The sequence below is a fragment of the Procambarus clarkii genome, chromosome 22 (assembly GCF_040958095.1).
Source record: "Procambarus clarkii isolate CNS0578487 chromosome 22, FALCON_Pclarkii_2.0, whole genome shotgun sequence".
In the NCBI taxonomy this organism is placed as follows: domain Eukaryota; kingdom Metazoa; phylum Arthropoda; class Malacostraca; order Decapoda; family Cambaridae; genus Procambarus; species Procambarus clarkii.
Genome location: NC_091171.1, coordinates 40,897,831 through 40,925,065, shown reverse-complemented (window position 1 = coordinate 40,925,065; position 27,235 = coordinate 40,897,831). Strand labels below are relative to the sequence as shown.

The 27,235-nt window shown below is 39.2% G+C and overlaps 1 protein-coding gene across 4 annotated transcripts in view; it reads left to right on the top strand.

Moving 5' to 3' along the window:
- The window catches only part of LOC123760225 (spermine oxidase), a 40,207-nt gene that overhangs the window by 1,397 nt on the left and 11,575 nt on the right, over nt 1-27,235 (top strand). For 2 of the 4 annotated variants that reach the window (XM_045745735.2, XM_045745739.2), the window contains exons 2-15: nt 2,019-2,195; nt 2,695-2,811; nt 6,110-6,263; nt 7,360-7,558; nt 7,841-8,065; nt 11,308-11,433; nt 12,879-13,072; nt 13,459-13,582; nt 13,980-14,089; nt 23,247-23,386; nt 23,797-23,958; nt 24,443-24,686; nt 26,556-26,735; nt 26,992-27,078. In XM_045745735.2, coding sequence (XP_045601691.2) covers nt 2,039-2,195; nt 2,695-2,811; nt 6,110-6,263; nt 7,360-7,558; nt 7,841-8,065; nt 11,308-11,433; nt 12,879-13,072; nt 13,459-13,582; nt 13,980-14,089; nt 23,247-23,386; nt 23,797-23,958; nt 24,443-24,686; nt 26,556-26,735; nt 26,992-27,078 — 2,219 coding nt within the window. In that variant the 5' untranslated portion in view covers nt 2,019-2,038. The remainder of the gene's footprint in view (nt 1-2,018; nt 2,196-2,694; nt 2,812-6,109; nt 6,264-7,359; nt 7,559-7,840; nt 8,066-11,307; nt 11,434-12,878; nt 13,073-13,458; nt 13,583-13,979; nt 14,090-23,246; nt 23,387-23,796; nt 23,959-24,442; nt 24,687-26,555; nt 26,736-26,991; nt 27,079-27,235) is intronic. The other 2 variants (XM_045745750.2, XM_069328880.1) reach the window with 1 other exon arrangement.

The following is a 27,235-nucleotide window of genomic DNA, read 5'->3' as shown; positions in this document are numbered from 1 at the left end:
CTATATGTAAGGTTTATAAAAGTTGCTTATTTCATCACTCGCTGAGCCCCAGACCTGCACAGATTCATTGACCGGGCAACAAACTCTCAGTTTGGGCGCTTGTCTGTTCCAACATGGTTGCACATTTTTGGAATCGTTTACATGTGTTAACAGATTCTAATCTTGTGCAAAGCAGGTATATTATTAAATTATATTCTTATATTTGCTAACTTTGCATATGTTGCTGATATTATCCTGTTCACATGAGATTCTGGTGTTTGTGTTAGGATTATGTCTACTCCACCAGGTCTTTTTCAATTATTTGTTGAGAAAAATTTACCTACCATTCCTTAAGTTTAAAGCCTTCTTGCAGCACCTTACAGTTCTTTTCAGTTCTTACTCTCCCCATTACCTTTGCATGATCTGTAAAAATTGACACATATGAGCTCCCACCATCTGCAAGGTTATTTACATAAGTTAGAAAGAGTAATGATCCTCGGACATATCCCTGTGGAACACCACTTTCCACTCCTCTCCACCTACCTGGTCAATGTAGGAGAAACATATGTGTATGTATCTGTGTATATATATAAATATGTATGTTTGTGTATACAGGATATGTATAAACTGGTCAGAATTGCATTTCACCTTTGTAAACACACATTAATGACACTGTAAAAGACACCTCGAACTCTGTTTATGTCGGACAGATGTAAATCTGTGTATTTATGTATGTAGGTTAGATTAGCATTTTAATTGCACTACAATCACCTTCTGTGGTTAATTGTTCAATAAATCATTGAACTATATGTTTAACAAATCTCTAACCCTGTCCATGGAGGACAGAAGAAAACATATACATGCTGTTTAGCATTGTAAATGTGTGACCACATCTGTGATAAAAAATAATAATACTGTACAAAAAACCTCCTTCAGCCTGACATATCCTCTCTGATTGTGACCCCTTTTGTTTATAGTCCATCAAATACTCCCATACCCAGTGCAGTGCCTTGCTTGTTATCCTCACTTTTTTCTCTATCTTGTGCAATAGTCTTTTGTGAAAAACTGTATCAAAAGCTTTTTGACAATTAAGAATTATGCAGTCTACCTATCCTTGTCATATGAACAAATTATAGTACACACAGAAGTCATAATAGCGTGATACATCAAATGAACAAATCCTTGTCATATTTGGTGACCTTGTCCTTGTCATATTTTGGTGACCCTGTCATAGAATTCAATCAAGTTCGTTATGCATGATTTTCCCCTCACTGAAACTGTGTTGTGTCAGTTATAACATTTACTCTCTTCTTCATTGGCTTGCATTGAGTCTGGGCAGCCATCCTTATTTTTGTTCGAGTTATTGAGATTTCTGTTCTCAAAACATGATACGTATACCAACCGCATGAGCCAGTAAACTGCCTCCTAGCCCGTGACATAAAAGCCTGGGAAGTTTCCCATTGTTGGGGCAGGGAGCCTGTATTTAGGCTTAACGAGATCCTCCTTTGCCAGTGTCTGACCTTCCCCAAGATGTAAACCACAGCAGTTCAGGTAAATTCAATTGTGTAACTCCCAGGTACCTATTTACTACTTGGTGAAAAGTTGAAAGGAAATGTGCCCAACAATCTCTGTCCTGTGGGAACCGAGGCCCTGGCCATTAGAGTAACCAAGGGACTGCTCAGGACGAAATATGGTGCACTAAATGCCCTACTTTTCATCATTCCAGTGAATTATAGGGAGAATTGCGTGTTCCAGTTGCACTGCTAAAAATTTGCACAAATACTGTAGATTCAAAGTTTTATTTCTAACACTTAGTAGTAGTACTCACCTAGTTGTGTTTGCGGGGGTTGAGCTCTGGCTCTTTGGTCCCGCCAAAGGTAGTGGTAATGTTGGATAGTCATAAGAGCAAATTTTGAATTTCCATGTTTTAGAAATGGGTAAATTGGTTTCTCATACCATCAGTCATGCCCCCCCCCCCCCATTTCCCTCCATAAAAAATACAAGTTTGATGGGGCTCATATTTATCTTTTTCTTTTCAGAACGTAAGCTTTATTATAAAATGGCTACTATTCCTAGTAGAGTGCGTGTGTGTATAGTAGGAGCTGGTGTAGCTGGACTTAGTGCAGCACAAAAACTAACAAAGTTTGGAATTGAAAATTTTGTTGTTCTTGAAGCACAAGATAGAATTGGAGGTAGAGTCTTTACTTTGGAACATGGTAAGTAGCTAGTAAAAGATCAACATCTTTGATTGTATTTATTTATCTACTCTTTATCTGAAATTAATAACTATGGAAAACTGGTAAATGCTATTGTAGAAATATTTGTCTTGGCAAGTTTATTGAAGCATGATATGGAGTACTTTCATGCTCTTACCAGTTTTGATGAATGCATGTGACGTACAGTACTGTACAGTATATAGATTATAAAATAATCGTTAGTTAAATTTTGTGTTACTAGATAACTAAGAAGCTGAATAAATCCACAAGGGCCGTGATGAGGGTTCGAACTTACGTCCAGGATGATCCCAGATGCGCCTTAATCGGCCCTTGTGGATTTATTCATTTGATATATCACGCTATTGTGATTTATGTGTGTAACTAAGAAGCTCTATAATTCAGTATTAACATTTTGTTTCTTGCCTGTTGAATCATTCTCTGAAATTTGTGAATCTAAGATCATTATAAAAATAAAATTAAGTTGAATTTTTGTCTGCAGGAGAACACCACTTGGAAATGGGAGCTCAGTGGATCCATGGTGAGGAGGGCAATGCTGTATTCCAGTGGGCATCAGAGAATGGTCTGGTTGATGAGGACATTTCCTTAATGCAAACAGGTGCATATTTATTGTTTTTGAAAGTAGCATTAATGTACAGTAGATTAAAAATTTCCCAGCATAGTTGAACATTTGAAACAAAATCTCTGTTTTGCCTGAATTTTGATAAATGTTATATCCATGGTGTACCTCTACCAATGTTCATTTATTTACACTGTTAGTGTGTGTAATTATTTTGTAAAATTGCTGTATATAATAGCAGCAACATCAGATAAGTACATTTGTATGTGCTTATCGTATGCTGATAAGCTTCAGCATACGAAGCTGTGACTTGTATTTTTGTCTATCAGATATAGACAAAAATACAAGTCACAGCTTCGTATCATCCTTTGCAGATGACACAAAAATCAGTATGAAAATTACCTCGGCTGAGGACATTGAAAAACTTCAAGCTGATATTAATAAAGTTTTCGACTGGGCATCAGAAAATAACATGATGTTTAACAGTGATAAATTCCAGGTACTCAGGTACGGTAAAAATGAGGACCTTAAACATAATACAGAGTACAAAACACAATCAAATGTACCCATAGTAGGAAAACAGCATGTAAAGGATTTGGGGATAATAATGTCTGACGACCTAACGTTTAAGGAGCATAACCAAGCAAATATTGCGACAGCCAGAAAAATGATAGGATGGATTACGAGAACTTTCAAATCCAGGGATCCCATCACAATGGTTGTACTCTTCAAGTCACTTGTGTTGTCCCGTCTTGAGTACTGCTCAGTACTCACTTCCCCCTTCAGAGCAGGAGAGATTGCTGAAATAGAGGGAATACTGTACAGAGAACATATACGGCACGCATAGACGCAATAAAGCACCTAAATTATTGGGATCGTCTCAAAGCCCTCCAAATGTACTCACTAGAAAGAAGACGAGAGAGATATCAAATAATATACACCTGGAAGATACTGGAGGGCCAAGTACCAAATCTACACAGTAAAATAACAACGTACTGGAGCGAACGATATGGAAGAAAATGTAGAATAGAACCAGTGAAGAGCAGAGGTGCCATAGGCACAATCAGAGAACATTGTATAAACATCAGAGGTCCGCGGTTGTTCAACGTCCTCCCAGCAAGCATAAGAAATATTGCCGGAACAACCGTGGACATTTTCAAGAGGAAACTATATTTATTCCTCCAAAGAGTGCCGGACCAACCGGGCTGTGGTGGGTATGTGGGCCTGCGGGCCGCTCCAAGCAACAGCCTGGTGGACCAAACTCTCACAAGTCAAGCCTGGCCTCGGGCCGGGCTTGGGGAGTAGAAGAACTCCCAGAACCCCCATCAACCAGGTATCAACCAGATAAGGAAAGGAGAAAGCCTGCCTTAGAGCCGTTCATGCCCCCCATGCTTTTTTTTAGCAGTACAGTACCTATGTTGGCAACAAGCATGCGTCTAGATCCAGAATCCATCCTTGTAGCATTGGCCGTCCACCTTGGTGCTCCAGTTCACACTGGATACAAGTGTATTTGCAACAGGGTGGTAGTAGACCAATATGGACCGCATGGGCTGCACTGCAGGAGCTCCAAGGGTTGCCATGCAAAACACAGTGAGGCTAATGACATCATCAATGAAGCCTTTCTCCTCTTAATGCCATGATGATGTCATCTTGATGATATCAGGAGTATATTGTGTTGACTACACACAGTATACCCATGGAAGAGGGAGCAAATAGCTGGTGTGTGACTACACATGTGTATCCACCCTCCCTGACACCTATATATACATTGGTGCTGATCATGCAGGTGGGGGATTAACTACAGGGAAACTGCAAAATAAATCAAGTACAGGCGACTGGAAGGTCAATACACCTTTGTTCCCATAGTGTCTGAGACGCTCGGCCCCTGGGGTAGGAGGGCCTTGGGGTTTCTCAAAGAATTGGGTTCCTGGCTCATGGACATCACCAGAGAGAGACCCAAGGGCTGCCAGTTTCTTATTTCAGCACCTCAGTGTGGTGATCGAGAGGGGAAACACCTGCTGTGTCCTCGGTTCCTGTCCGGAAGCACAGGAGCTCCAAGAGATCCATAACTTTTAAGCACTCATAGTACTAACCAATGTACATCTTGTAACCTTTAAATATCTAATAAAGCAAAACAAAACACAAAATGAAGAGATGGTAGGACAAAAGACCATGGGAACTGAACTGGAGGGGACCTAAACAGAATCCCCTCTAATGCATTGTGTGTGATTTGTGGGCTCCTACCAATACAGGCCCAGGACCTTTATGTGGAGTGAAGGTCAAATGAATTCAGATTCACTTCCAATGTCCTGGTTCATGAGTAAGTCATGCTGGGTCTGAAGGACTAGAAGGTGGCACTGCTGAAATTTGTGTATGGTAGATGAAACCAAACTCCAAACTGGGTCCCATAAAAGGGACCTTAGGGGTAACAAAGGCAGTAGCTGAAATTGGGATGAGGGATTATAAAGGGTACCAATCTGAAGGGACAGCCCCTCAGATTTTGGCACCTATTCCCAACTTCAGTTAAATACAGTGGTACCCATTGACCAGTCTCCTGTACCTCCATTCCCAAGATGAAAAGGGGCCAAAGACAGAGCTCAAAACTACATCCAAAGCCAAGGAAAGGATGGGGAGGGAGTATTTGTGCTGACTATTTAGACCTTAACCATGCTGAGAGAGTGGCCACCGAATGGTCCCACAAACACACGATGGATGCAGAGGAGAGACTTTGCTCCAACACCACCATCACATCTGCCAAAAAATTCTCATTCAAACCATGAGAATGCTGCACAAATGCCTTGGAAACTGGAGATGCCTCTAGCCGAGACCTTTTATTAGTTCTTATCAAAGGCAGAGGTGAGGAGGAAGCAGGAGTAGATGCTGACTGAACAGTCCAAACTCCGGTCCTAGTAGAGGAAACAGGGAAAGGTCTGGATTTTACACATTTGCATCACTATTTTACCCAGGTTTGTAGTTGATCTCTAGTTCTCTGCTCCCCTCACTTCATAGGGTGAGCCAGATTCTGATTCTGTCAGTAGGCAAGGAAGGTCTTGGAGGCTGGGTGTGTTGGGCTAAGGTACAGTGGTATCACAGTTCAGTTTTGAAAGATATGAGGGCCCACCATTAAAAGGCATTGCATTACATTCAGCACTTGGTTTTTTTAGTATTTGATTACAGTAAATATTTATTAGGTTATTTAATTGGATAAATTAAAGGTACAGTATATGTTAGACCAAATGTTCATAGTATAAGTATTTGTTAGGTGAAGTTCACTGTACTATCTAAAATTCTTTTATCTTATAAAAAGATAGACTTTATTAATAAAATATTTTTTCAGGAACTGGAAATACAGTTTTTATACGACAGTCTGGTGAAATAGTGCCGGATGAAGTGCAAGAGGCATTCTTCATGACTATAGCTAACATCTCTGAAAAATTGGAGAAGGATTACTCCACATTTCACGACTCATTAGGACAGTACTATAAAGAGAAGTAAGTGAAATATGAAAATGATTTAAGAGAATCAGATTATTTTTAGTTTGTATACATTGAGAATTGATGAAAAATTACAGGAATTGGACACTAGGGTTTAACTATTTATTGATAATGTCAAAATGTACAACTTACTCAAAATTTGTACAGTATTATCAGTGTGGCTTATAATAATCATGGTACTATAAAATTTCTTTTGTGAACAATCTCGTGCTCCCTAGCATTGCTTCAATTCAGGGTTGTTCGTTCTGGCATAGTCAAGGGGTCCCTGTTCACCAGACTCATCATCTATGAGATGAGATGTTTGGGTTCCTCCTCTAAGGGTCAAATTCTTTTTGGCTGTCCCTCCTTCAGATAGGGTTTGGGTTTTGGTTGCAAATGCTTGTACATGAGTAGTAGTTAGTGTATGCTTGTGAACACACTATATATTGATTCACGGGGTAATGTAGTTATCATCAAATGATGATTTAAACCATTATTGTCAGGGTTTTACATGTATGATGCAAATAAGAATATAATAGCTCTGTGGATGTAATGGAGTTTACTTTGACTCTTGAATAAAATCCTGTCATCATTTCATGGTTACATTATTATGTGAATGCGAGACCATCGCTCTACCGTCCAGCCCAAGTGGTTGGGTAATATAAACTAGGAACATTTTCTTGTTTAGCAGTGTTGGTGTGGAAGGATGGCTGAAACTCCAGCAGGTGCCTTTAATTATAAGAATGTCAGTTTTCTGGACACCCATATGACCACTCATGGCTGATAAGATGGTTTGTACTGTACAGCAATACTGTGCAGTATTATATAGTTATGACACCCAACCCACAAATCTGAAAATGAAAAATTTATGATGTTTTGGTCCAACCTGGACCCTTATTAAGTCATGTAATTATATGACTTAATAATGGTCCAGGACAGACCAAAAACATCATCAAATCTTCATTATTAGATTTGTTGGTCTGTCTAGTCTTCAGCCACATTATTGTGACTCATCGTCTGCTTATACTGTATAGTTGTTATTGTGTACATTAAATGGGGTTACTCATATTAGCATCAGTTGTGGGATATGTATACAGTTTCAAGTTTTCCACAGATTCAAAGCAGAAAATAAATGGGGTGCCCTTGGAGACGAGCTTCTGAATTGGCAGGGTCGTTTTCAGAATTGTATTGATGGTTCAGACAGTTGGTTTGATGTCCCGGCAGAAGGTGGTGAACATTACAAGGAATGCCCTGGAAATCCTGTTGTCAACTGGAAGAAAAATGGATACCAAAATCTGATCCATCATTTAAAGGTACTAGTAAATGTGATGACTTTGTCACAGTCTCCTGTGTTATTTATCCAGTCCTTAATGGAGTTGAGACAAGGTGGATATCAGCCTGTACTATATTTATTGCTCCTTCATTGAGTTAACTGGATCATTATTGTTTATTGCTGAATGAGACATGAAAATGCATTACAAAGAAAGTTCTTTATTTTAATATATCTATGCATTATAAGAACATGCAAAAATCTTAAGATCTGTTAACTATTTTAATCTGTATCATCAACGTAATTGGTTTTCTTTCATTCTTAGGAAAATTTGCCATCATCTCGTTTGTTCCTTAATACTCCTGTGAAGTCTATAAACTGGAGAACCACGACTTCTAGCTCGTCCTCGGGTTGTAAGGTCACTCTTGCATCTGGACAGGCTATTTATGCTGACCATACAATTTTCACCGCTTCCCTTGGCGTTCTGAAAGCGGTTGCAAAGGAGATGTTCAGTCCTTCCTTGCCTGTAGCAAACTTGAATGCTGTTGAGGTAAGTTATAAATACAATTTAATAAATCAAATTTATAAGAAATATGTGTAATTTATATGTTTTGTATGAATTATGAGTGTTTAAATTATTTATGGAAAATTATTTGTAGATGTACACTTCATATTGTGGTAGAATATTTGGGAAGATAGGAATATTACTGTGAGTGATACGGTATATTTCTTTGTGACCTCATATTTACACCTGTTCCGTCACTGGTGTTTGCCATGCTTCAAGCTACCCTAAGCTTCAAGCTACCCTAAAAAAAAATTGTAAATTGAATTGGTATAAACATTATACTAAACAATGCAGTTCAACCCATAAATAATGTCATGCTTTCCCATGGATATAGTAAAATTTCTGAGAGGCCAGTATGACCTTCTCAAATTTGATGTAGTAGGGGTCTTTCAAACCACCCTCACTAGGTCGGGAATTGAAGAAGAGACACTGGAGAATTCTCAATCCCGCAAGGAATGACTTCCAGAAGGTTCATTCATCTACACTCAAAATACCTCCTCCAAGCCATACTTAGCAATAAAGAAATGGCCAAATTGGATAATAAGTTGATTATAATATAACAGTACAGTGTATGTGATGTCATGTTCACAGAAAATGGTACCATCCGTTTTCTATGTGTGGCGGAGCAGACGCCAGGGAGAGGAAGGTAAACAAGAGAGCGTACAGGACGCCCGCCAAGCTTGGTAGCTACTAGTCATGTAATCATATTAAGTATTAAAGTCAGTAACCAAGTCATGACTTTACATCAACCCTACAACCAAGACTTCCTCAGTAACACACAAACACCACATGTATGATGACCAAACCACACCAGGAGGCCTGAGTCACACTGCGGCCGGCTCCAGGAAAAATCCAATTGCCCAAGTGTTGGGAAGAGGGAGGTTGGACCGGAAGTGATGTCCCAGCATATATGAAAGTGTAGGGAATTTGAAAAGTAACTAAGAGACAAGAAATAAATGTAAGTGAAGGAAAAATTTGGGTCGGAAGAGTTGATATTCCAAAACAGAAGAATGTCGACAACAAAGATGGCCGCCACCACACAGAAGGACAACACATCAACAGGTGAATGTTTTGAAGGATTCTCAGCACAAGATATAATGAAAGGTGATTTTCTTGGCAATTTAGTGATTACTGAAGACCTGCTAAGAATTATGAAGAAAAGGTAATTAACACTTTCGCGCTATCTGGACGCGCCGGCGCGTCCCGTTTCGTCTAACGCTAACGCATAGTGGACATAAAGTTGAGTCCTCTTTTAAAATATTTGTATAAAATTCAATTTTTATCCGATTTACTTTGGGTTTGTTTCAAACTGCGCGCTATGAGGCTCTCTTTCTCACCACTAGGCTGCATGGTACAATAAGTTCATGAAAGGTGTGGATAACTTCGATCAAATGGTATTTTGTCCCAAACGGGTTGCAGGTGGGTGACTTTAGCCGTTTATACTGGTAATGCTTCCCCCATATCATGTATTATATGCATATGTCTGTTTAGGGAATTTTATTCCGATCAATATACAACCAAAAATAACTGTGTGCAACAAGTATAAACTTGACAAACATAACAAAAGTAAAAACATTTCGTGTGTGTTTGACGCTCACTGATATGTTCCAGCGTTGTTTTATATTTGGCGCTATTCTAACTTACGCTTTGTTGATATTTTTTACCTATGGGCACATAGATCATTCTATTGCGAACACATTGACACAAAAATGAATGACGTACATAGAAAATTAATGTCATGAGAGTGAAATAAGTATAAACTTTCAAAGCGCCGTGCGTCGTCCCGTCACCGATACCGGGTAACAATTTCACCACTTCCCACACTCGTGCGGGCGGGCCGCATCATTATTCTACGCTTATATTCATATCACCGTGTTGGGAATTTCATTGCGAGTCCATTGATACCAAAATTAACGCTGTAGAATAAGTGTGGAGGTGATTACAATCCCAAGAGTAAAAACATTTTGTTGCTGATGGGCGCTCACGGCGAGTCATCTTCGTAGTTATTTATTTGGTGCTGGTATCCCTATACGTTTCGTGACTTTTTTTACTGATGTTCTTCTAGAGAATTTTATTGCGAACACGTTGGTACCAAAATGAAATACGTAGCATGAGAACTAAGGTCAGAAGAGTAAAAAGAGTATACACATTTTTGTTTTTACGCTTAAGCGATAAAAACGCAGCGCGCACATTCGGTTGGCTGAGTGACCTTTGCGGAGAGCGCGAAAGTGTTAAATTAGAGCAAGAAACTGAAGGTCTCAAGATTGAGTTTTGAAATTTAAAAAGAAGTATTTTCCAGCAAGGTAAGGAAATGACCAGCATGACTGATAATGTAAGAATACAGGAGGAACACATCAAGGAACTAGTGAAAGATAATGAGGCATGAAAGTGAAGAGTGATGAATTTGAAGAAATTAACAAGCAAATACTCGTGTGATGAACAACTCAAGGAACCCTGAGGGCTAACATGGAGTTAGGCAAGGATATACAAAGATAAACTTCATGGACAACTCGCATAGAGAAGGTTAATAAAGAACTAGAAAAGTACAAAGAGGAAATAAATGAGACGTATGTGCAAGTTGTAAAAAGAAAAAGAGACGATCAAGGAAGTGCTTGGAAGTCAAAGCCAGAAATGACCGACAAAAAGCAGAAATTAGACAAGCAATTAGGAAAGAACTGGTAACCAACAGTATATTAGTACAAAACACTGCAGATAGAAGTACAGTAAGTCCATAATAATTAACAGAGTGGTAGACGGTTGGAACAAGCTAAGTGAGAAGGTGGTGGAGGCCAAAACCGTCAGTAGTTTCAAAGTGTTATATGGCAGAGTACTGAGAAGACGGGACACCACGAGTGTAGCTCTCATCCTGTAACTACACTTAGGTAATTAAACATTAGAAAATTAAGAAACGACGAAGTTTCATTCTGTCCTGGATAATTATCAAGTCGTGTAACCAAACATGGTGTGGTCATCACATTATTGCGACTAATCGTCTGCACAGTTATAAGCAATTCATTCTTCAATAGATAAATGCTGTGAGGCATAATTTAATGTTTAGTTAACAGAATCCATTTTGAACTTAATTTTGTCAATGTAAATTTTTCTGAAAATTGATATCCCATTGCTTTACACACTTAAATACAACAGTCAATACTTAAATAAGAAAGTTTTGTATACAGTACTACAAAATCAAAATGAATCCTGTAATGTTTTATTTACTATTTTAGGGCTTGGCCATTGGTGTTGTTAACAAGATTTTCCTACAATTTCCACATCGATGGTGGGATGACAACTGCAATGGATTTAGTTTCTTGCGCAATCTTGACGAAGAATGTTCTACCATAACCAAGGAGGTAATGTGCTGCTTGGTTAAACAGTTTCTTCATACAATCCTTTCTCCAAATCATTATATAGTAGGCAAGATTTCAGAGGTTTTCTCATTCATATGTTTCCAGTATCAAATCCCACGTGTGTACCACTTCATCCAACTAAAATTGATTTCAGTATATTAGTAGTATTAAAAATCAAGTACTGAATGTATTGAAACTACCCCTTTTATAGTGGACCACTCAGTGGCTCTGTGAGCTTTAGCACTAGGGTTGCCAAGCCTTCAGGAATCACACCAGGCCTCTGAGACCCACCCAAGCCTACAGAGAGCCTGGATCAGATGGGTGGGGTGTCTGTTCGTGCGGCTCATGAATGAAAGCGCTAGCTGGTGTGGACTCCGGGTGACCTGAGCGGCCACATGATAGCAACTAGGCACATTATGGTTATGGCATTTACCCAGCAGCGACACTTGTTTGTCTTGCTTTTATTAGGATTGCTAAATTCCTTTCAAGCAGTTGTCTTGTTTTGATGTACTTTGATGTATTTTTACAGAATTTTGGGTTTATCTCTGACTTCCAAGCTTCCCTTGTATTGTAGAAAAAGGCATATTCTGGTCCTTGCTCCCAGTTGGCTCGTGTGGGTCTCGAAGACCTCGTGCAATTCCCTAAGGCTTGTTAGCCCTAAAGCTGAAATTGGCAGAACTACTGAAGGGGCCCATGCAGAAAATTTTCCCAATTTTTTGCCTTGTTTAGAAGTGGAGAATGTCAATAACTGACAAATCCACAAGGGCCGTGACGAGGATTCGAACCTGCGTCCGGGAGCATCCCAGACACTGCCTTAATCGACTGAGCTACGACAGGGTTAAAAGGGTTGTTGCTGGATCCCGTAGCCTCTCCGAGGTACAAACCAGGATTTTACACAACCCCCCCTTCCCTGCACCCGAGTTATGTCAATAGGCCGTTCTCCCTCTTCATCCTTACATCATCACACACAGAGATCACACTAACGTGATGCATCAAATGAACAAATCCACAAGGGCCGTGACGAGGATTCGAACCTGCATCCGGAAGCATCCCGGACACTGCCTTAATCGGGATCTACGACTACGAATAGAGGCTACGGAATCCAGTAAGTTCAGTAGAACTTCGGTTTCAACCCTTTTAACCCTGTCGTAGCTCAGTCGATTAAGGCAGTGTCTGGGATGCTCCCGGACGCAGGTTCGAATCCTCGTCATTCGATACATCACGTTAGTGTGATCTCTGTGTGTGATGTCAATAACTATTGTGTAAATGGAAGGTATACTGTATATATGAAACATTAACTTTCTTTTGTGCAAATTCAGATAATGTATGTGAACTTTAAACTATTCTTGTGGTGTGGTATTGTTGTTACGGAGTATTACACTCCTGTATTAAGCATTAGAACATAGTTATTAAAATAATGTGCTTTACTCTATATTTATTTTCAACAGAATTGGGAACACGAACTCTTAGGATTTTATGAGGTGTTTAAGCATCCAGATATGCTTTGTGGTTGGATTACTGGCCCTGCAGCTTTACTTATGGAACAGGTTTCTGAGGAAGAGGTAGCAAAAGCTTGTATTGCCCAGTTAAGAAGACTTTTGTCACACAAGTTCCAGATCCCAGATTCAGTCTGGTGCAGACGGTAAGTTGCTTGTGATATTTAATTTGCTAGTTCTTTAATTTTTTTTAAACTATACTTTTTTTCCCTCCATTTAAGAGATTTTAAATTAAATGTACTTTCTGGAATCCAAATGTTTTCAACCAATACAGTAGACCCTAACCCATAAATTACCAGAGTTCATTCAAAATATTATTTTTCCTTTGGTTTGTTTTTTCCTTGTGCATATGTATTCCCTATAGTCTACAGCTATAAAGTAGAATGTCCTTCCTGTCTACCTGTGTCTGAAGTAGGACGATAGATGCTAGAGCTAGCTTCTCCCAACTTTCACATATGAAATATGGGCAAGTGTCAAAGGCCAGTCGAGTTCAAAACAAATTCACTAGTATGTGTATTATTTGTTTTTAAAGATCTTCATGGGGCTCAAACTGCTGGACCAGAGGATCATACAGCTACCGCTCCATGAAGACAGATGCTATGGGAGCCCGGGCTTCTGACTTGGCTGAACCTCTTGTGGATTCTAATAATACTCCAGTAAGTCATAAATAACTTTTAAAAAGTTTAGTTTGGATGTAGTATGTCTGTAAAGATGAATTAAATCCAAACTAGTTTATTTAACTTAAAATATGTGATTAAAAGATGGAAGGTAATGTATTAAAGCAAAATGCAGTATAATATTGATAATGGTCCAGGATAGATGGAAACGTCGTCGTCTCATCTTCTGTTGTGTGGTTTAGTCATCATATCTTCAGTCACGTTATTGTGACTTGTCTGAATATAAAGTTTGGTTCGAATGGGATATCTACAGAAATGGAATGGAGTTAGTGCAAATTAATTCATTCGAACAGGACTACATTGTAGAATTTCAATTTACAATAAATTGATGAAGTGGGTTGTTAATCAAAACTAAGAACTTTTCATTTTCTTTCAGGTTGTCTGTTTTGCTGGTGAAGCAACCCATGAATGCTATTATTCTACTGTCCATGGTGCTTTGGAATCTGGTTGGAGGGAGGCTGACAGACTTCTGAAATATTTAAAAAGGTAATTTTAAGGAAAAACTATTGTGTTCATTATTTTGTCTTAAATTAGGTAGATAAATACATACCGTGTTTGCCAGCATACAAGATGTGCATTTTTAATTTTTAAATGTATAAAAAAATTTCCCTGCGTCTAATGTAGCTATATTACGGATGGGAACCTGTGCGCCGTTTGCTAGGTAGCCAGACAAGCATACTGGGTAAGTTCGCTAGGCACAAAAATCGTTGCTAATAATTAAATATTGAAAACAAGCCAAATTATTACAGTAAATTGTGTTACTAGCACTTGGGTGCTTTGGGCGAGAGAGCGCCGTGCGCCACCCCAAGGTGCACCTGACATTCCACGGGAGTGTGCGGTAATACTGAAAAGTGTATACTCTTTTCAACTTTGTCATCTAAATTCTCGTCCTAGATTTTTCATTTTGGTAATTCTTTGCAATAGAATTCTCTACAGGACTAAAGGCATATATAGTCCAAAACCCTGGCGTACCATCCGCAACAAAGAAAGAAATTGAGAGCATGTTACCCGGGAGCATGCAAGAGCAATAAAATGTACTCACACTTTTCATTTTGGTTACCTCAATTCTCGTCCTAGGTCTTTCATTTTGGTATCATTGTGTTTGCAATAGAATTCCCCACAGGAGCATGCATATAAAAAGTCCAAAAGCCCGGCGTACCACCCACAGCAAACAGAGAAAGTGACAGCGCGTTACCCCCGTGAGTGCTCATCGAGAGCAATAAAATTTCTATATTCTTTTCAACTTTGTTACCTCAATTCTCGTCCTAGGTCTTTCATTTTGGTATCAATGTGTTTGCAATAAAATTTGCTAAGAGTACAGTACTGTAGTAGCAAAGAGTATTATGCAGTATATCTGTTGTATATATAAAAGTAGCTGTAATCTCCTTGGTAGCTGAATGCTAGAATACATTTTAACTTCGTATTTTGATGGTGCTAACATGTTTTGTAATTGTCTGTAAATTTTAATAATTCATTATTATAGTACACTAATAAGCAGTTTTAAGTTAGAAAATAGCATAATAATTGTACTCACAGTAAGCATGGTGTAGTTTTAATCAGTAATAGTTGTATAATACTGTATACTGTAATTTTTAAATTATATGCAATGCAATATAGCAGTCTCAATAATTGAGCCCCCTCTCCCCATGGTCAAGACATTGCTGTATTGTGGATATTACCAGATTATAGGATTCATATTACTGAGGGCTGGATTGTAGATCAAACAATCTGTAACATTACCAATATATATTTATTTACCCAGTAAAGTCTAGTTTTTATATTTAAATATATTCATTATACTTCATATTTATTTGTGTGTGTTAAAACCACTTAACCCATATATTTACTATTCCAAATTTACTTGCCATAATTTCATCTCTAAAATATACTTTGTATACTAAATTCAACAGCTATACATACAGCAACAAAGGCTAGGGGGACACAATTGCTACAAATTAAACCTATTTAACGTTGCTAAAGTGGAGACGTGGGTTAAGGAAGCCCTGTACACCGGAGTGATGGGGTCTTGGAAACCATACCATACTTGTCAACAGTCGGTCTTTGGAAGGCTGGGTTATTGGAACTTCACTGTACCCTGGTATCTTTATTCAGAAAAATATATTGGTCAATACTAAATATTATACGTCTTTAGAACTAAAAAAAAATCATGTCCTTGCTACAGCATAATACATTTTTACGATGAATCAATACAGTATTTGCAGACTATTCACTAATGATGATTGTTTAGGGTGTGTATTGATTACTTACTAATAAATGGTAAAACTAGTAATTTGGCAGTATGTTATTTCCCAAGATTATTACTCATCCTCCAGCTGTTTGGTTAGATAGCACAAAGGATTTCTAGTTTTAGCTCCATTCACTGATAACATTTCATCTTCTAAAACAATAACACTTCAATGACACTTGTGTTGCAAACCTCCCGGACTTTCTCGAGTCTTTTCTGTGTGTCTCGCAAAGTGGGACCTCCACACTAATGTTGCATGGAGGTCACGCCCAGATGTAGACTGCATTTATTATTCTGAATGAATACCTGCTTTGGTTTCTAAATGCCATACATCTGTTCTCCAATTTCACATGCTGCTGCTGTTCTATTTACATAGATCATATGTAAATAGAACTATAGTGTTAAAGCTGATGCTATTGCCATGCTTAAGTCTGCCTTATCTGACTCCTGTAGCTGCCTTTTTTTTCGCTTATTCTGTACTCTCATTCTTGCCTTTTCTGATATTTTTTCTTAATCTGTCAAGTTTAGTTGCTACATAGCCTTCCCGGTTTGGTGCCTTCTTTTGATAATTGCATAATTAAATCTTGCATTTTCTCCTCTACTACACTTCATTTTCATTAGTTTTGCAAACATTGTCATGTAAGATCTTGCCTCCTTTGGTAAGTCAATCAAATTGGTCAGGAACTGGAGATTTTGATGGACCAAGTGATGCTTGTCACTTCTCTCTCTTCAACATTTTCTTGCTTATCGTGACCCTGTTTCTTGTCCATTAGGTATTTCCTTATCTAATTCGGTGCCTTCAAGATACTCAAGATATTCTGAGAACTTTCAAAACAAAAGATGCCACACCAATAATGGTAGTCTCCATAGCACTGGATCTATCTCGTATGGAATATTGCTCGATCCTCACATCCTCCATTCAAGGCAGGCAAGAGAGCAGAGATATAAATTATAGAGAGATTCCTTACCGCCAACAGAATTACTGATACACTTGACCTGCTGGGACCACCTGAATGTACATAAATTGTTTTCCTAGAACAGAAGTGAAATTACCTAATAATACACATATGGAAGATACTGAAAGTTAGGTTCCAAACTTGTATAGTGAAATTACAACATACTTGAGTGAGAAATATAGAATCTTGAGGTTATCTTGAGATGATTTCAGGGCTTTAGTGTCCCCGCGGCCCAGTCCTCGACCAGGCCTCCACCCCCAGGAAGCAGCCCGTGACAGCTGACTAACACCCAGGTACCTATTTTACTGCTAGGTAACAGGAGCATAGGGTGAAAGAAACTCTGCCCATTGTTTCACGCCGGCTCCCGGGATTGAACCTGGGACCACAGGATCACAAGTCCAGCGTGCTGTCGGCTCGGCCGACCGGGTCCCTAGTAGCAGCTGTCAAATACATCAAATGAAAAGTTTATGTAAAAGAATGTATGTCACAAGTTCATGGAGTTTCATCTATCTGCCAACAAATATATGAAATGTCACTGGAACAACAGTAGAAGATTTCAAGAGGGTACTCTAGAGTTTCAGTTGGAGTTCTCAGATCACCCTGGCTGTGAGGGGGCTGTATTCATAGCCATGTGGGCTATTAAGAAAAACAGGCATTAACCAGGGAAGGCTGGCCCCAGACCAGTCTGTGAAAGAAGACCTTTTGAAAACATCTACGGGTAAGCCACTAACTTAACAGTTGGGGCTATATACAGAATTACTAACACGAAGGTAATTTAGTGAAACGCTACTCAGAAACGTAATTATAGAAATACTGTAAATATAAAAAATCACTAAATGTTTACAGAAGATTTTAATACTGACCTCTTCCAACCACAAGGGCACATGCTGCTACCTTCCTCAACTATATGAACTCCTGCATGCCTGTTCCAAAGCTCTTGAAACCTACCAGAATTATTTGAATAATCTGCTTCAACCTTGACTACATTTGAACAAACATAACATCTCCACTAGTAACTGCCCTCTATTTCTTCTATCAAACCTTCCCAAACCACCACTAGAAACCATGAAGATTAGCTTGAGATACACAAAGAAATCACACTAACATGATATATCAGTGAAAAAATCAATTGGGGCAAAGTGGTAATTCAACCCCAGCTATCTGGGTGTTCCCTCAATAGACAAATTCACTGAAGCTGTCGGCAACAATAACTGGGAGAATGAACTTGCTAGTGTGGAAAACATTAGCACGGGTATACACATGTAACACATGACATTCTTAAATACGCCAGAGTAACTCCAGTCCATGAAAAGCAAAGATCTTGCCAATAGTAATTATAGACCAATATAAATCAATCCAGATTACTTAAAATATTGGAGAAATTGATGTACAGGTAGCTTTTCTTTCACCTTGCTGAGCTTAATATACTAAAATTCAGTAAATTTGGCTTCAGACCCCATGAAAAGCATCAACTATTCTAAAATAAACATGCTTGGTCTGATATATTCAGCACTTGACAAAAATGAGTACCTTTTAGGACTATTTGTTGATCTTCAAACAGCCGTTGAGACTGTTAACCACAATGATGTCATCATTAAACTACATCACCAAGACGTAAGAGGCATTCACTTGTATACATCCAGTCTTATCTGAGTGGTAAACACCATATGTTTCTGTGAATGACACTACTATTCCCACACTGCCAGTTAATAGTGGCATACTACAACACTCTTGGTCCACTCCTATTTCTCCTATATGTCAATGACTCGCTAAATACCATCTTAAACCAATTCTATTTGCTGATGATGTCTTAAATCCAAACATCTTAAATGATACGGTTATCTTGAGATGAGATCTTGAGATGATTTTGGGGCTTTAGTGTCCCCGCAGCCTGGTCCTCGACGGTAAATAAAAAATTAAAATAATTTGCTAATTTCTAGCAAACTCACTCTTAACATTCACAAGGCATGCTGGATATTGTTTGGAAACAAATCTACTTGTCAAATAATCTAAGAATAAACATTTAAAATGAGAGTAAAGTACAGTAGAAGGAATATTCCATGGCATACTGTCATTTAGACAACAAGTTAAACTTTTCCAGATAAGAAAAGCATTAACAAGCTCCATCCTAAGGCGACATGCAGAAACTATTTATTTGAACATGCTAAATATTTTCTGCTTGGAATGCAGCGCATACTAGTGGCTTTACAAGAATGTAAACACCATGCTATGTATCCTCACAAACCCAATGTACCTTCTTGTAAATATATATAAATAAATATAAAATCTATATAGTACACACAATTTCAGGTGTACTCTAGATCTCAAACCTCAAAGTTGCCATACCAATCCCAAATTTAAATGTTTCTTAGAAAGGTGTAATGGAACTCGAAGATGCTACACAAGTGCCAACAGAACTCATAAACATCACACATGCACCAATGGAAAGCAAACACCACACAAGAAATAAATATCTATTTTACAGTCGATGGAAAACAAAAATGCCATGCAAATAAAGGTACCTAAATTGTGGCATATTGTTCTATACAGGCATACCTCAGTTTAAGAGTTTAATTGGTTCCTGGAGACGCCTCGTATTCCGAAAACTCGCATTCCGAAGCTAATTTCCCCATAAGAAATAAAGGGAAATGAATTAATCCGTTCCTGACTACCCCAAAAACCCCACATCAAACTAAATTTTTATACCTAATTCATCTAAATAAACCTACAAAACTATGTTCAAGTTATTACTTACCTTGCTGTTGAATGCTGTAGGCGTATGGAAGATGGTGAGGAGGTGGGAGGAAGAGAGGAGTTACTGTTTGGAAGGGGAGTCCCCTTCCATTATCACATCAGGCAGTGAGGACTTCACTTGTATGCACACTGGCACATTTTGCCTGCATACCACTAGGACCTGCTTGTTTTACTAAGAATTTGTCTAATGACACTTGTTTTTCCCTACATTTTAACACTTGTCTGTAGTAAGACATCACATTATCATTTAAAAGGTCAATGCAACGGCCTGCTACAGCTTTATCTGGGTGAGTTTTTTCAACAAAACTTTGCAGTTCTTCCCATACTTAACACATTTTCTTAATCAAGAAGGGACATCCTCTACTGCCTCTACTCACAGCTATTTTCTTAGGTTGAACCTTACCAATGGCTTGTCTTGAGACCCATGGCAAGATATATAATGACAACTTTTATGCTCAAATGGCCAAAAAACCGATAAAAAACTGTGAATCCTTGTGAAGAATTCAGGTGGGATAGTCACTGGACACGAGACACTGGTAAACTGAGGCGCGATCGCCATGCCACCACGCGCCAGTCGGCCTGTACACGTATCAACAAACTCACGTCCCGAGGTAACCCTCGCCTTCCGAGACATATTTTTGGAGTAAATCCTGCTTGTCTTCCGAAAAACTCGCATACAGGGACACTCGCATTCCGAGGTACCACTGTATGCTATAAAATACTGTATGATCTGTTACCAATTTAAAATTGATTGAAGTACCAAATTGATAATGTAATCAATATACATTATGTATATACTGTACTGTACATATATATATATATATCTACCATACCAAATTGCATATACAGTACATGTATTTCCTAAATTGTGAATTATGCTTGCTGTTACTTTTTGCTCTAAAATATTGCAACTAAACTGAACACTTCTTCTTTTAAACTCGGTATTGACCAATAAAGCTATTGACATATGAATAAAGTAGTCTGCACACTTTAGTATTATCAACTAGAAAACTGTCATTAGCTAAATTTCTTAATTTGTATCTGCATTTATATATTCAGTATTACATCTTTACATCTTCTTGTATTATTACCCTCAAATGTATTATCTTCAGAAAAAACCAAGGTTGAATGTAATGAAATGCCATTTTTTGGGTGAGCCCCAGAGGCTCCCTGAAGCTATCCGAACTGATACAGTGCTATATTAGTTTGGGGTCATCAATCACAGGAGTCCTTTGCCTACCGGGGACCACAAGCCAGAACCTGGCCCCCTCAGAGAGGTGCAGAGAGCAATGTCCTATGAGCACTTAACATATAAAATATGTCATAATTGCCATTGACTGGGGAAGGCACTCAGAAAGATAGGCGAAACAGAAGGGACCACAATCTGGAGAAATTGCTACCTATGCCCGAAAAGAGCAAAAGGAATGCCCCAGGAAGAAAACAAATAAGCAACACTGCATCCAACTAGTGCTCCTACTCGTTAGCGCTACACCATCTCCCCTAAAGGGGGAGAAGGGGGAAGCTGGCAGCCCACCACCTAAGTTCTTGAACTGATGTGCTGGTGATCGGACATCATCTCTGGCCTGAAATACCTGTTCTGGATTTTTGTCCCGTGTGGCTGTTCCAGCTGTGTGTGTGTGTGTGTGTGGTGTGGTGGCCAGGTGTCTTAGAGTACAGGAGCAGCATGTGCCTAGGGTGATCTTCCTTAGGTGCTCCATAAGTACTGCCCTTGCGTTTCAGGGTTATCTTCCCTGGAATGTTCGGGAATCAATCTCATTTGAGGGCTTCGTCGCTTGGCGCTGTCTTCTTTTGGCGTACATTGTGGGTCTTGAGCTTTCCATCTTGCCCTGGGGGGGGGGGCGGCATTATTGGCTTAGTGGGGTGCCCTGCGGCTGGCGCAGCTTGCACACACAGAGCGGCTGATGATTCTCTCTGGCTGCCAGTTTGTTTGTCTTTGGGGGTTTTTGTTTCTCTTTTCTAGCATTTTTGCTTTTTGTTAATGGAGGAGGTCTGCCTAGCGTCTCATTAGGCTAGCCTAGGTTGTGTTGGTAGTCCTCTTCTGTTGCCCCCAAGGTCTCGCGACTACTACAGTTGGTCAGTTTCCCTGCTGACAGACAGGCTTCTACTGGCTTAGCTAGCCCAAGTGCCTGGACTTCTTGTAGGGCTTACTCACTATACAGGCCGTGGAAAACCCCAGTGGGCTTGAGGGTACCAAGAAGGTGTCTTCTGAACCCTCTCTTGCATTGTGCGGAGTTAATGGTTGTTTGTCGCCCCTGCCTCAGGGAGACGTTCATCAACACTGCCTCCATCATGCTGCCTGTTCGGTTAGTGACACCACCACCCCGGAGTCTTGCGGGACTTATTCCCCGCTTGTGCTTCAATTTACTCATTCCTTGTCTGACGATCTCAGGGATCAGGCGGTGGCTGTGTTGCATGCTCGATTCTCCTGTAGCACTAATGAGCGGGAGTGCTAGTTGGATGAAATGTTGTTTGTTTGATTTCTTCCTGGGAGAGTTCTTTTGCTCTTTTCGGACATAGATAGCAATTTCTCCAGATTGTGCCATTTTGTTTCGCCTATCTTTCTGCGTGCCTTCCCCAGTCAATGACAATTATGACATTATGACATACTTTAAATGTAAAGTTCTCATAGTCCATTGCTCCCCGCACTTCTCTGAGGGGGCCAGGTTCTGGCTTGTGGTCCCCGGTAGGCAAAAGGACTCCTGTGACTGATGATCTCAAACTAATGTAGCTCATATCAGTTTGGATAGCTTCAGGGAGCTTCTGGGGCTCTCCACAGATAAACATTAATTGTAAGACTTACCTGAAGCACTGCATGTGACTAATGGTTTATAAAAACATATAAATGCCCTGTACTTATGGAAATACAGTAATTGTTTATTTTAGTCTTTAAATTTGTTAAAATAATAATGGTATTATTACATACATGGGAGTTGTTTGATATAGATGGCTCCTGCAGTTACAGCCACTCCTGTAATATATTACATAAGTTGGAGCTGTTTGATATCAACAGAAGCTGCAGCATTTATAGCCACTTCTATAGTTACAGTCATACCATTATTCCACTCATATATTTCAGCTTGTACTATATTTCACAGTTACCAATCCTGAGTGCTTGCATCACTATCATGGTTCTTCCATTTCTCAATTGTTCCTGCACCACTATCATGGTTCTTCCATTTCTCATTTGTTCCTGCACCACTATCATGGTTCTTCCATTTCTCAATTGTTCCTGCACCACTATCATGGTTCTTCCATTTCTCAATTGTTCCTGCACCACTATCATGGTTCTTCCATTTCTCAATTGTTCCTGCATCACTATCATGGTTCTTCCATTTCTCATTTGTTCCTGCACCACTATCATGGTTCTTCCATTTCTCATTTGTTCCTGCACCACTATCATGGTTCTTCCATTTCGCATTTGTTCCTGCACCACTATCATGGTTCTTCCATTTCGCATTTGTTCTTGCACCACTATCATGGTTCTTCCATTTCGCATTTGTTCCTGCACCACTATCATGGTTCTTCCATTTCGCATTTGTTCCTGCACCACTATCATGGTTCTTCCATTTCACATTTGTTCCTGCCATGTGCTACAGCCTTCATTTTCCATTTCCTTTGCTGCATGGGATGTTTGGCTGTTTATCCTAATAGAGATTTTTTCCAACAGTGTTCCAACTTCCGAAAATTGTCAACCAGTTGGCTCTCGTCAAAAATACAATGTCGTCATTGTCGGAGCTGGGGCTGCAGGTATCGGAGCAGCAAGAGAACTTAATGCGCAGGGCATCGACTCCATTCTCATTCTTGAAGGCTAGTGTTCAAAAAGTATACTTTGCTTGAAGGCCTTAGAATTACAATACCTTTCTGTTTATTATCAGACTGATGGGACCTGGGCATGGTCTGATATCTGGATGGAGGTAGTAGGTAAAAGTACCATCTGATGTTATATACAACTAGATTGAGAATTCATCATAGTCTTTTTTTTCTCTCCCGTATATGGCCCAGGAGGGAAGGGAATGCTTTGGAAAGACTCAAGCTGCATTGGGAATGATGAAAGTCACACTGTTGAGTCCTGAGGGAAGAGGATCTGATCTAATGAACCAACTGATGGGTTTGCCCAAAATGTACATTTTTTACATTAACTCAAAGCCTTGAATAGCATACAGTAATTGATTTGACATGGAATTAGACTGGATGTTTAACATTATGATATTCTACAGGCAGCAACCGTTTTGGTGGACGTGTGAATACGGTTAGAACAGTACCTCAAGGTGTTGTAGAATTGGGTGCACAGTGGATTCATGGAGAAGATGGTAATGCCATTTTTCAGTTTGCAAGGTCCAGAAACCTCCTTCACCATAAGCTATCTGTAGATGGCAGGGGTGAGTACCACTTTATTATGTTTTGTAAATTTTGAAAATATTGCTGGTATTGTAATGTTTAAGTAACCTTTCTGGTTAATCCCTGTCAGTGTCTCCTTGGTGCTTAAGCACTGGTACTACTAAGCCTTCAGGTTACATCAGGTCTCTTACACTTATTGAGGTCTAAGAGGACTAGGCATTAGTCCTCTTAGGCAACTAGGACTAGAATCTGGTTCACTTGGCAAGGAGAGAGAAGAATGGTATCTGAGAACGACCAATAACCAAGGAAAACTGATCTGAGGAACTACAAAGCAAAATATACCACTACTTGAAAAAAAAAATAAGGATAATTATGCAAATACTGTAATGGTTGGCAATGAGCGAATAACCTTAGCGCCAATTAAGCTGGCTGCCACTATGTGCTAGGCTGGACCATTTGGTACTCCCAATCAACTACTGCTTTAAATAATTCATCTTTAAATAATTTTGTTTTACCTTTTGTTAGGTGATTTCCGCATGGAGAATGGAAAGCTCATAGATGAACACTTAGTAGACGAAATATTGGATGTCATGGAGGAGGCTGATGAAGAATGCAAGACTTACAGTCAAGACAAAGAGTTCAAAGAGGTTCGACAGCTATCAGTTGGAGATGTTTTTAGGAGAAGATTTCTTGAGTACTTATCAACATGTAAAACTGATGGTCCCTTATTAAGAAACCTGAAGAAAGCCCTGTATTATTGGACCTTAAGGTTAGTGATTTTATGAAAGGTACAGTACATGCAGACCTTTTATTATTAGCTAGGAACTTTTATTATTTGGCTAGGACACTTATATGTTAAGTCATAAATTCTATCTATATAAATTTCTAAAGTTACTATACAGTACAGTGAAACCTCGAAAAAATGGCACCTTTGATGAGCTACAAAGAATCTATCATTGGAACAAATCTTGTTTGTTTTTTCAGAAAAGGGTATCAACATGACCAAGGCCTCTTTAGTTCATAGGTCTGGCTTTCCATATTTCTGGGAAAGCTCCATCAGTAGTTCCCCAAGCTTGTAGCAATTGGATTTAAATGCCATATCTAATTTGCCAAATTTCTGCAGCTTGCTCACACTAACTAGGAGCAAGTACCATTTCAAATTGATTTTCCCCCCTCAAATGTGTGGTGGCGAGTACATTGGAATCAGAGATAAATGTCATAAACTGCCCGTAAAACAATTTACAAAACACTCAAAACGCCATCCAAGTGTTCATTCGAAAAATATCTTTCACTGCCACCTGAAGGTGGCTCTGGAGGGGATGCCAGTCTCTTTTCTTCCTGCCACCATTTCTGAGTAGATGGATTCCACCGAGACCAGACATCATCTTTATAGGTGGCCATCTTTCCATTTGGTCTTTCATCCAAACATAGACTCTTTTTCTTTATTACAATACATGTTCATAGTTGCCGGTTGCCTTGAATGTCATTTGCTTAGTTTGCTTCAACTTTGTTTTCAGAGTCCCATTTTGTGATGCTGCTAGCCAGAGATATTAACCACCAGAATTTATCTTTTCTGAGGTTTTTGGACTCTACCACTTCTCCTTAGTAGTGAGGATTGGTGCTTGATTTCTTATCCTCTGGGGCCGGCCGGCCAAGCGGACAGCATGCTGGACACATGATCCTGTGGTCCAGGGTTCGATCCCGGGCGCCGGCGAGAAACGATGGGCAGAGTTTCTTTCACCCTGCTGCCCCAGTTACCTACCAGTAAATAGGTACCTGGGAGTTAGTCAGCTGTCACGGGCTGCTTCCTGGGGGTGGAGGCCTGGTCAAGGACCGGGCCGCGGGGACGCTAAAAAGCCCCGAAATTAACTCAAGATAACCTCTGTTAGATTTGACTTCTTGCCTTTGGCTTTGATGGTACAGTATATTTAGATCTGCTTGTGTTGATCTCTGTATCAGGCAGTCATGTTGGGGAACTCCATGCCTTCCATCAATGCAACATTATTGTTTTTAATCTTTGGGATTACTTTCTTAGGTTGAACATTCTTCCTTCATTCCCAGCCAAGAATGTACTGTTTTTTTTTTCAAAGTGGTCATCTAGTCATTGAGGCATGCATTGACAAGCCAAGCTTCTCTCATTCTTTCTCTCCAGTTGGTACTATTTGTAGACTAATCGGGCATCCTGTGAGGTGGCTCTGTTCCTTAACCCTCGCTCTATTCTGTACTGTTTCAAAGTAAGATTATATCAGATTATTCACATGTTGGTCAAATTTAGTCAGCTATATGTCAATTCACAAGATTTTGATCTCTAAGCAGCTGATGAAATGGTGATGGATACATGGTGAGATAGTATTGGCTCTGGAGTATCAATGTTTTATTTTTGGGGAGTTACTGAGGGGGCCCAGAGAATGGAGTGTTACTATTAATGTTTAATAGGTGATTTTTGGATGCTATCCTATTTTAGCCATGTACCCTAGAGTCCAGTTTATATGGCAGCATTTTCTTGACTTTTGTGTATATTGCTTTAAATCAAGCAGTGTTCAGCCATAAATATCAATGTATATTACATTCACTTGAAACACTTTGTGTAGGCAAATGCTGTAGTGGAAACACTGAAAATGGTTTTCTTACTTTTCAGATGGTACAGAATTGATAATGCTTGCGATTCCCTTCATCAGCTCTCAGCCACCTGCTGGGGAAACTATATATACTGCAGTGGAAAAGAGAATATGAACCCCAAGGATGGATTTTTATCCATTTTGAGTTCCATTCTTGCAGAAACTAAAACAGACTTGCTGCTTAATAGCGAAGTGGATTGGTAAGCTGTATTGGTAATAGTCGTTATTACTAACCCCTTAATTATTTGATTATATAGTATAAGTCTTCCAAAATAGAAATATATATATATTTTTTTTTTGTATACAAGATGCATTGTTCATTTGTATAGTGTTCATTCATTATGATTTGATTATTCTTAATCAGTAGAATAATCTGTAGTAAAATGTAAATTGAACACATTTGATTTTACAAGGAACATATAACACAATGTTATAATGTGAGGTTTTGTTTTTTAGCATTGACTATGCAAGTGAGGTTACGACTGACGAAGGGTCTTATGTACGACTAGATGGCACAACTTATCCTGTGATTGTCAAGTGCAAGTGAGTGAACATGTTTAGTTGTGTACATACTAGTTAAGCATGTGTTTAGTAAGCATAAGTTATGTCTTTAAAAATATATAAAAACAGGTCATTTGTCACAACATTAGAAATTTGGGTTTAATGCCAGTACAGGCTATAAGGAAATGGGGAGAAAATA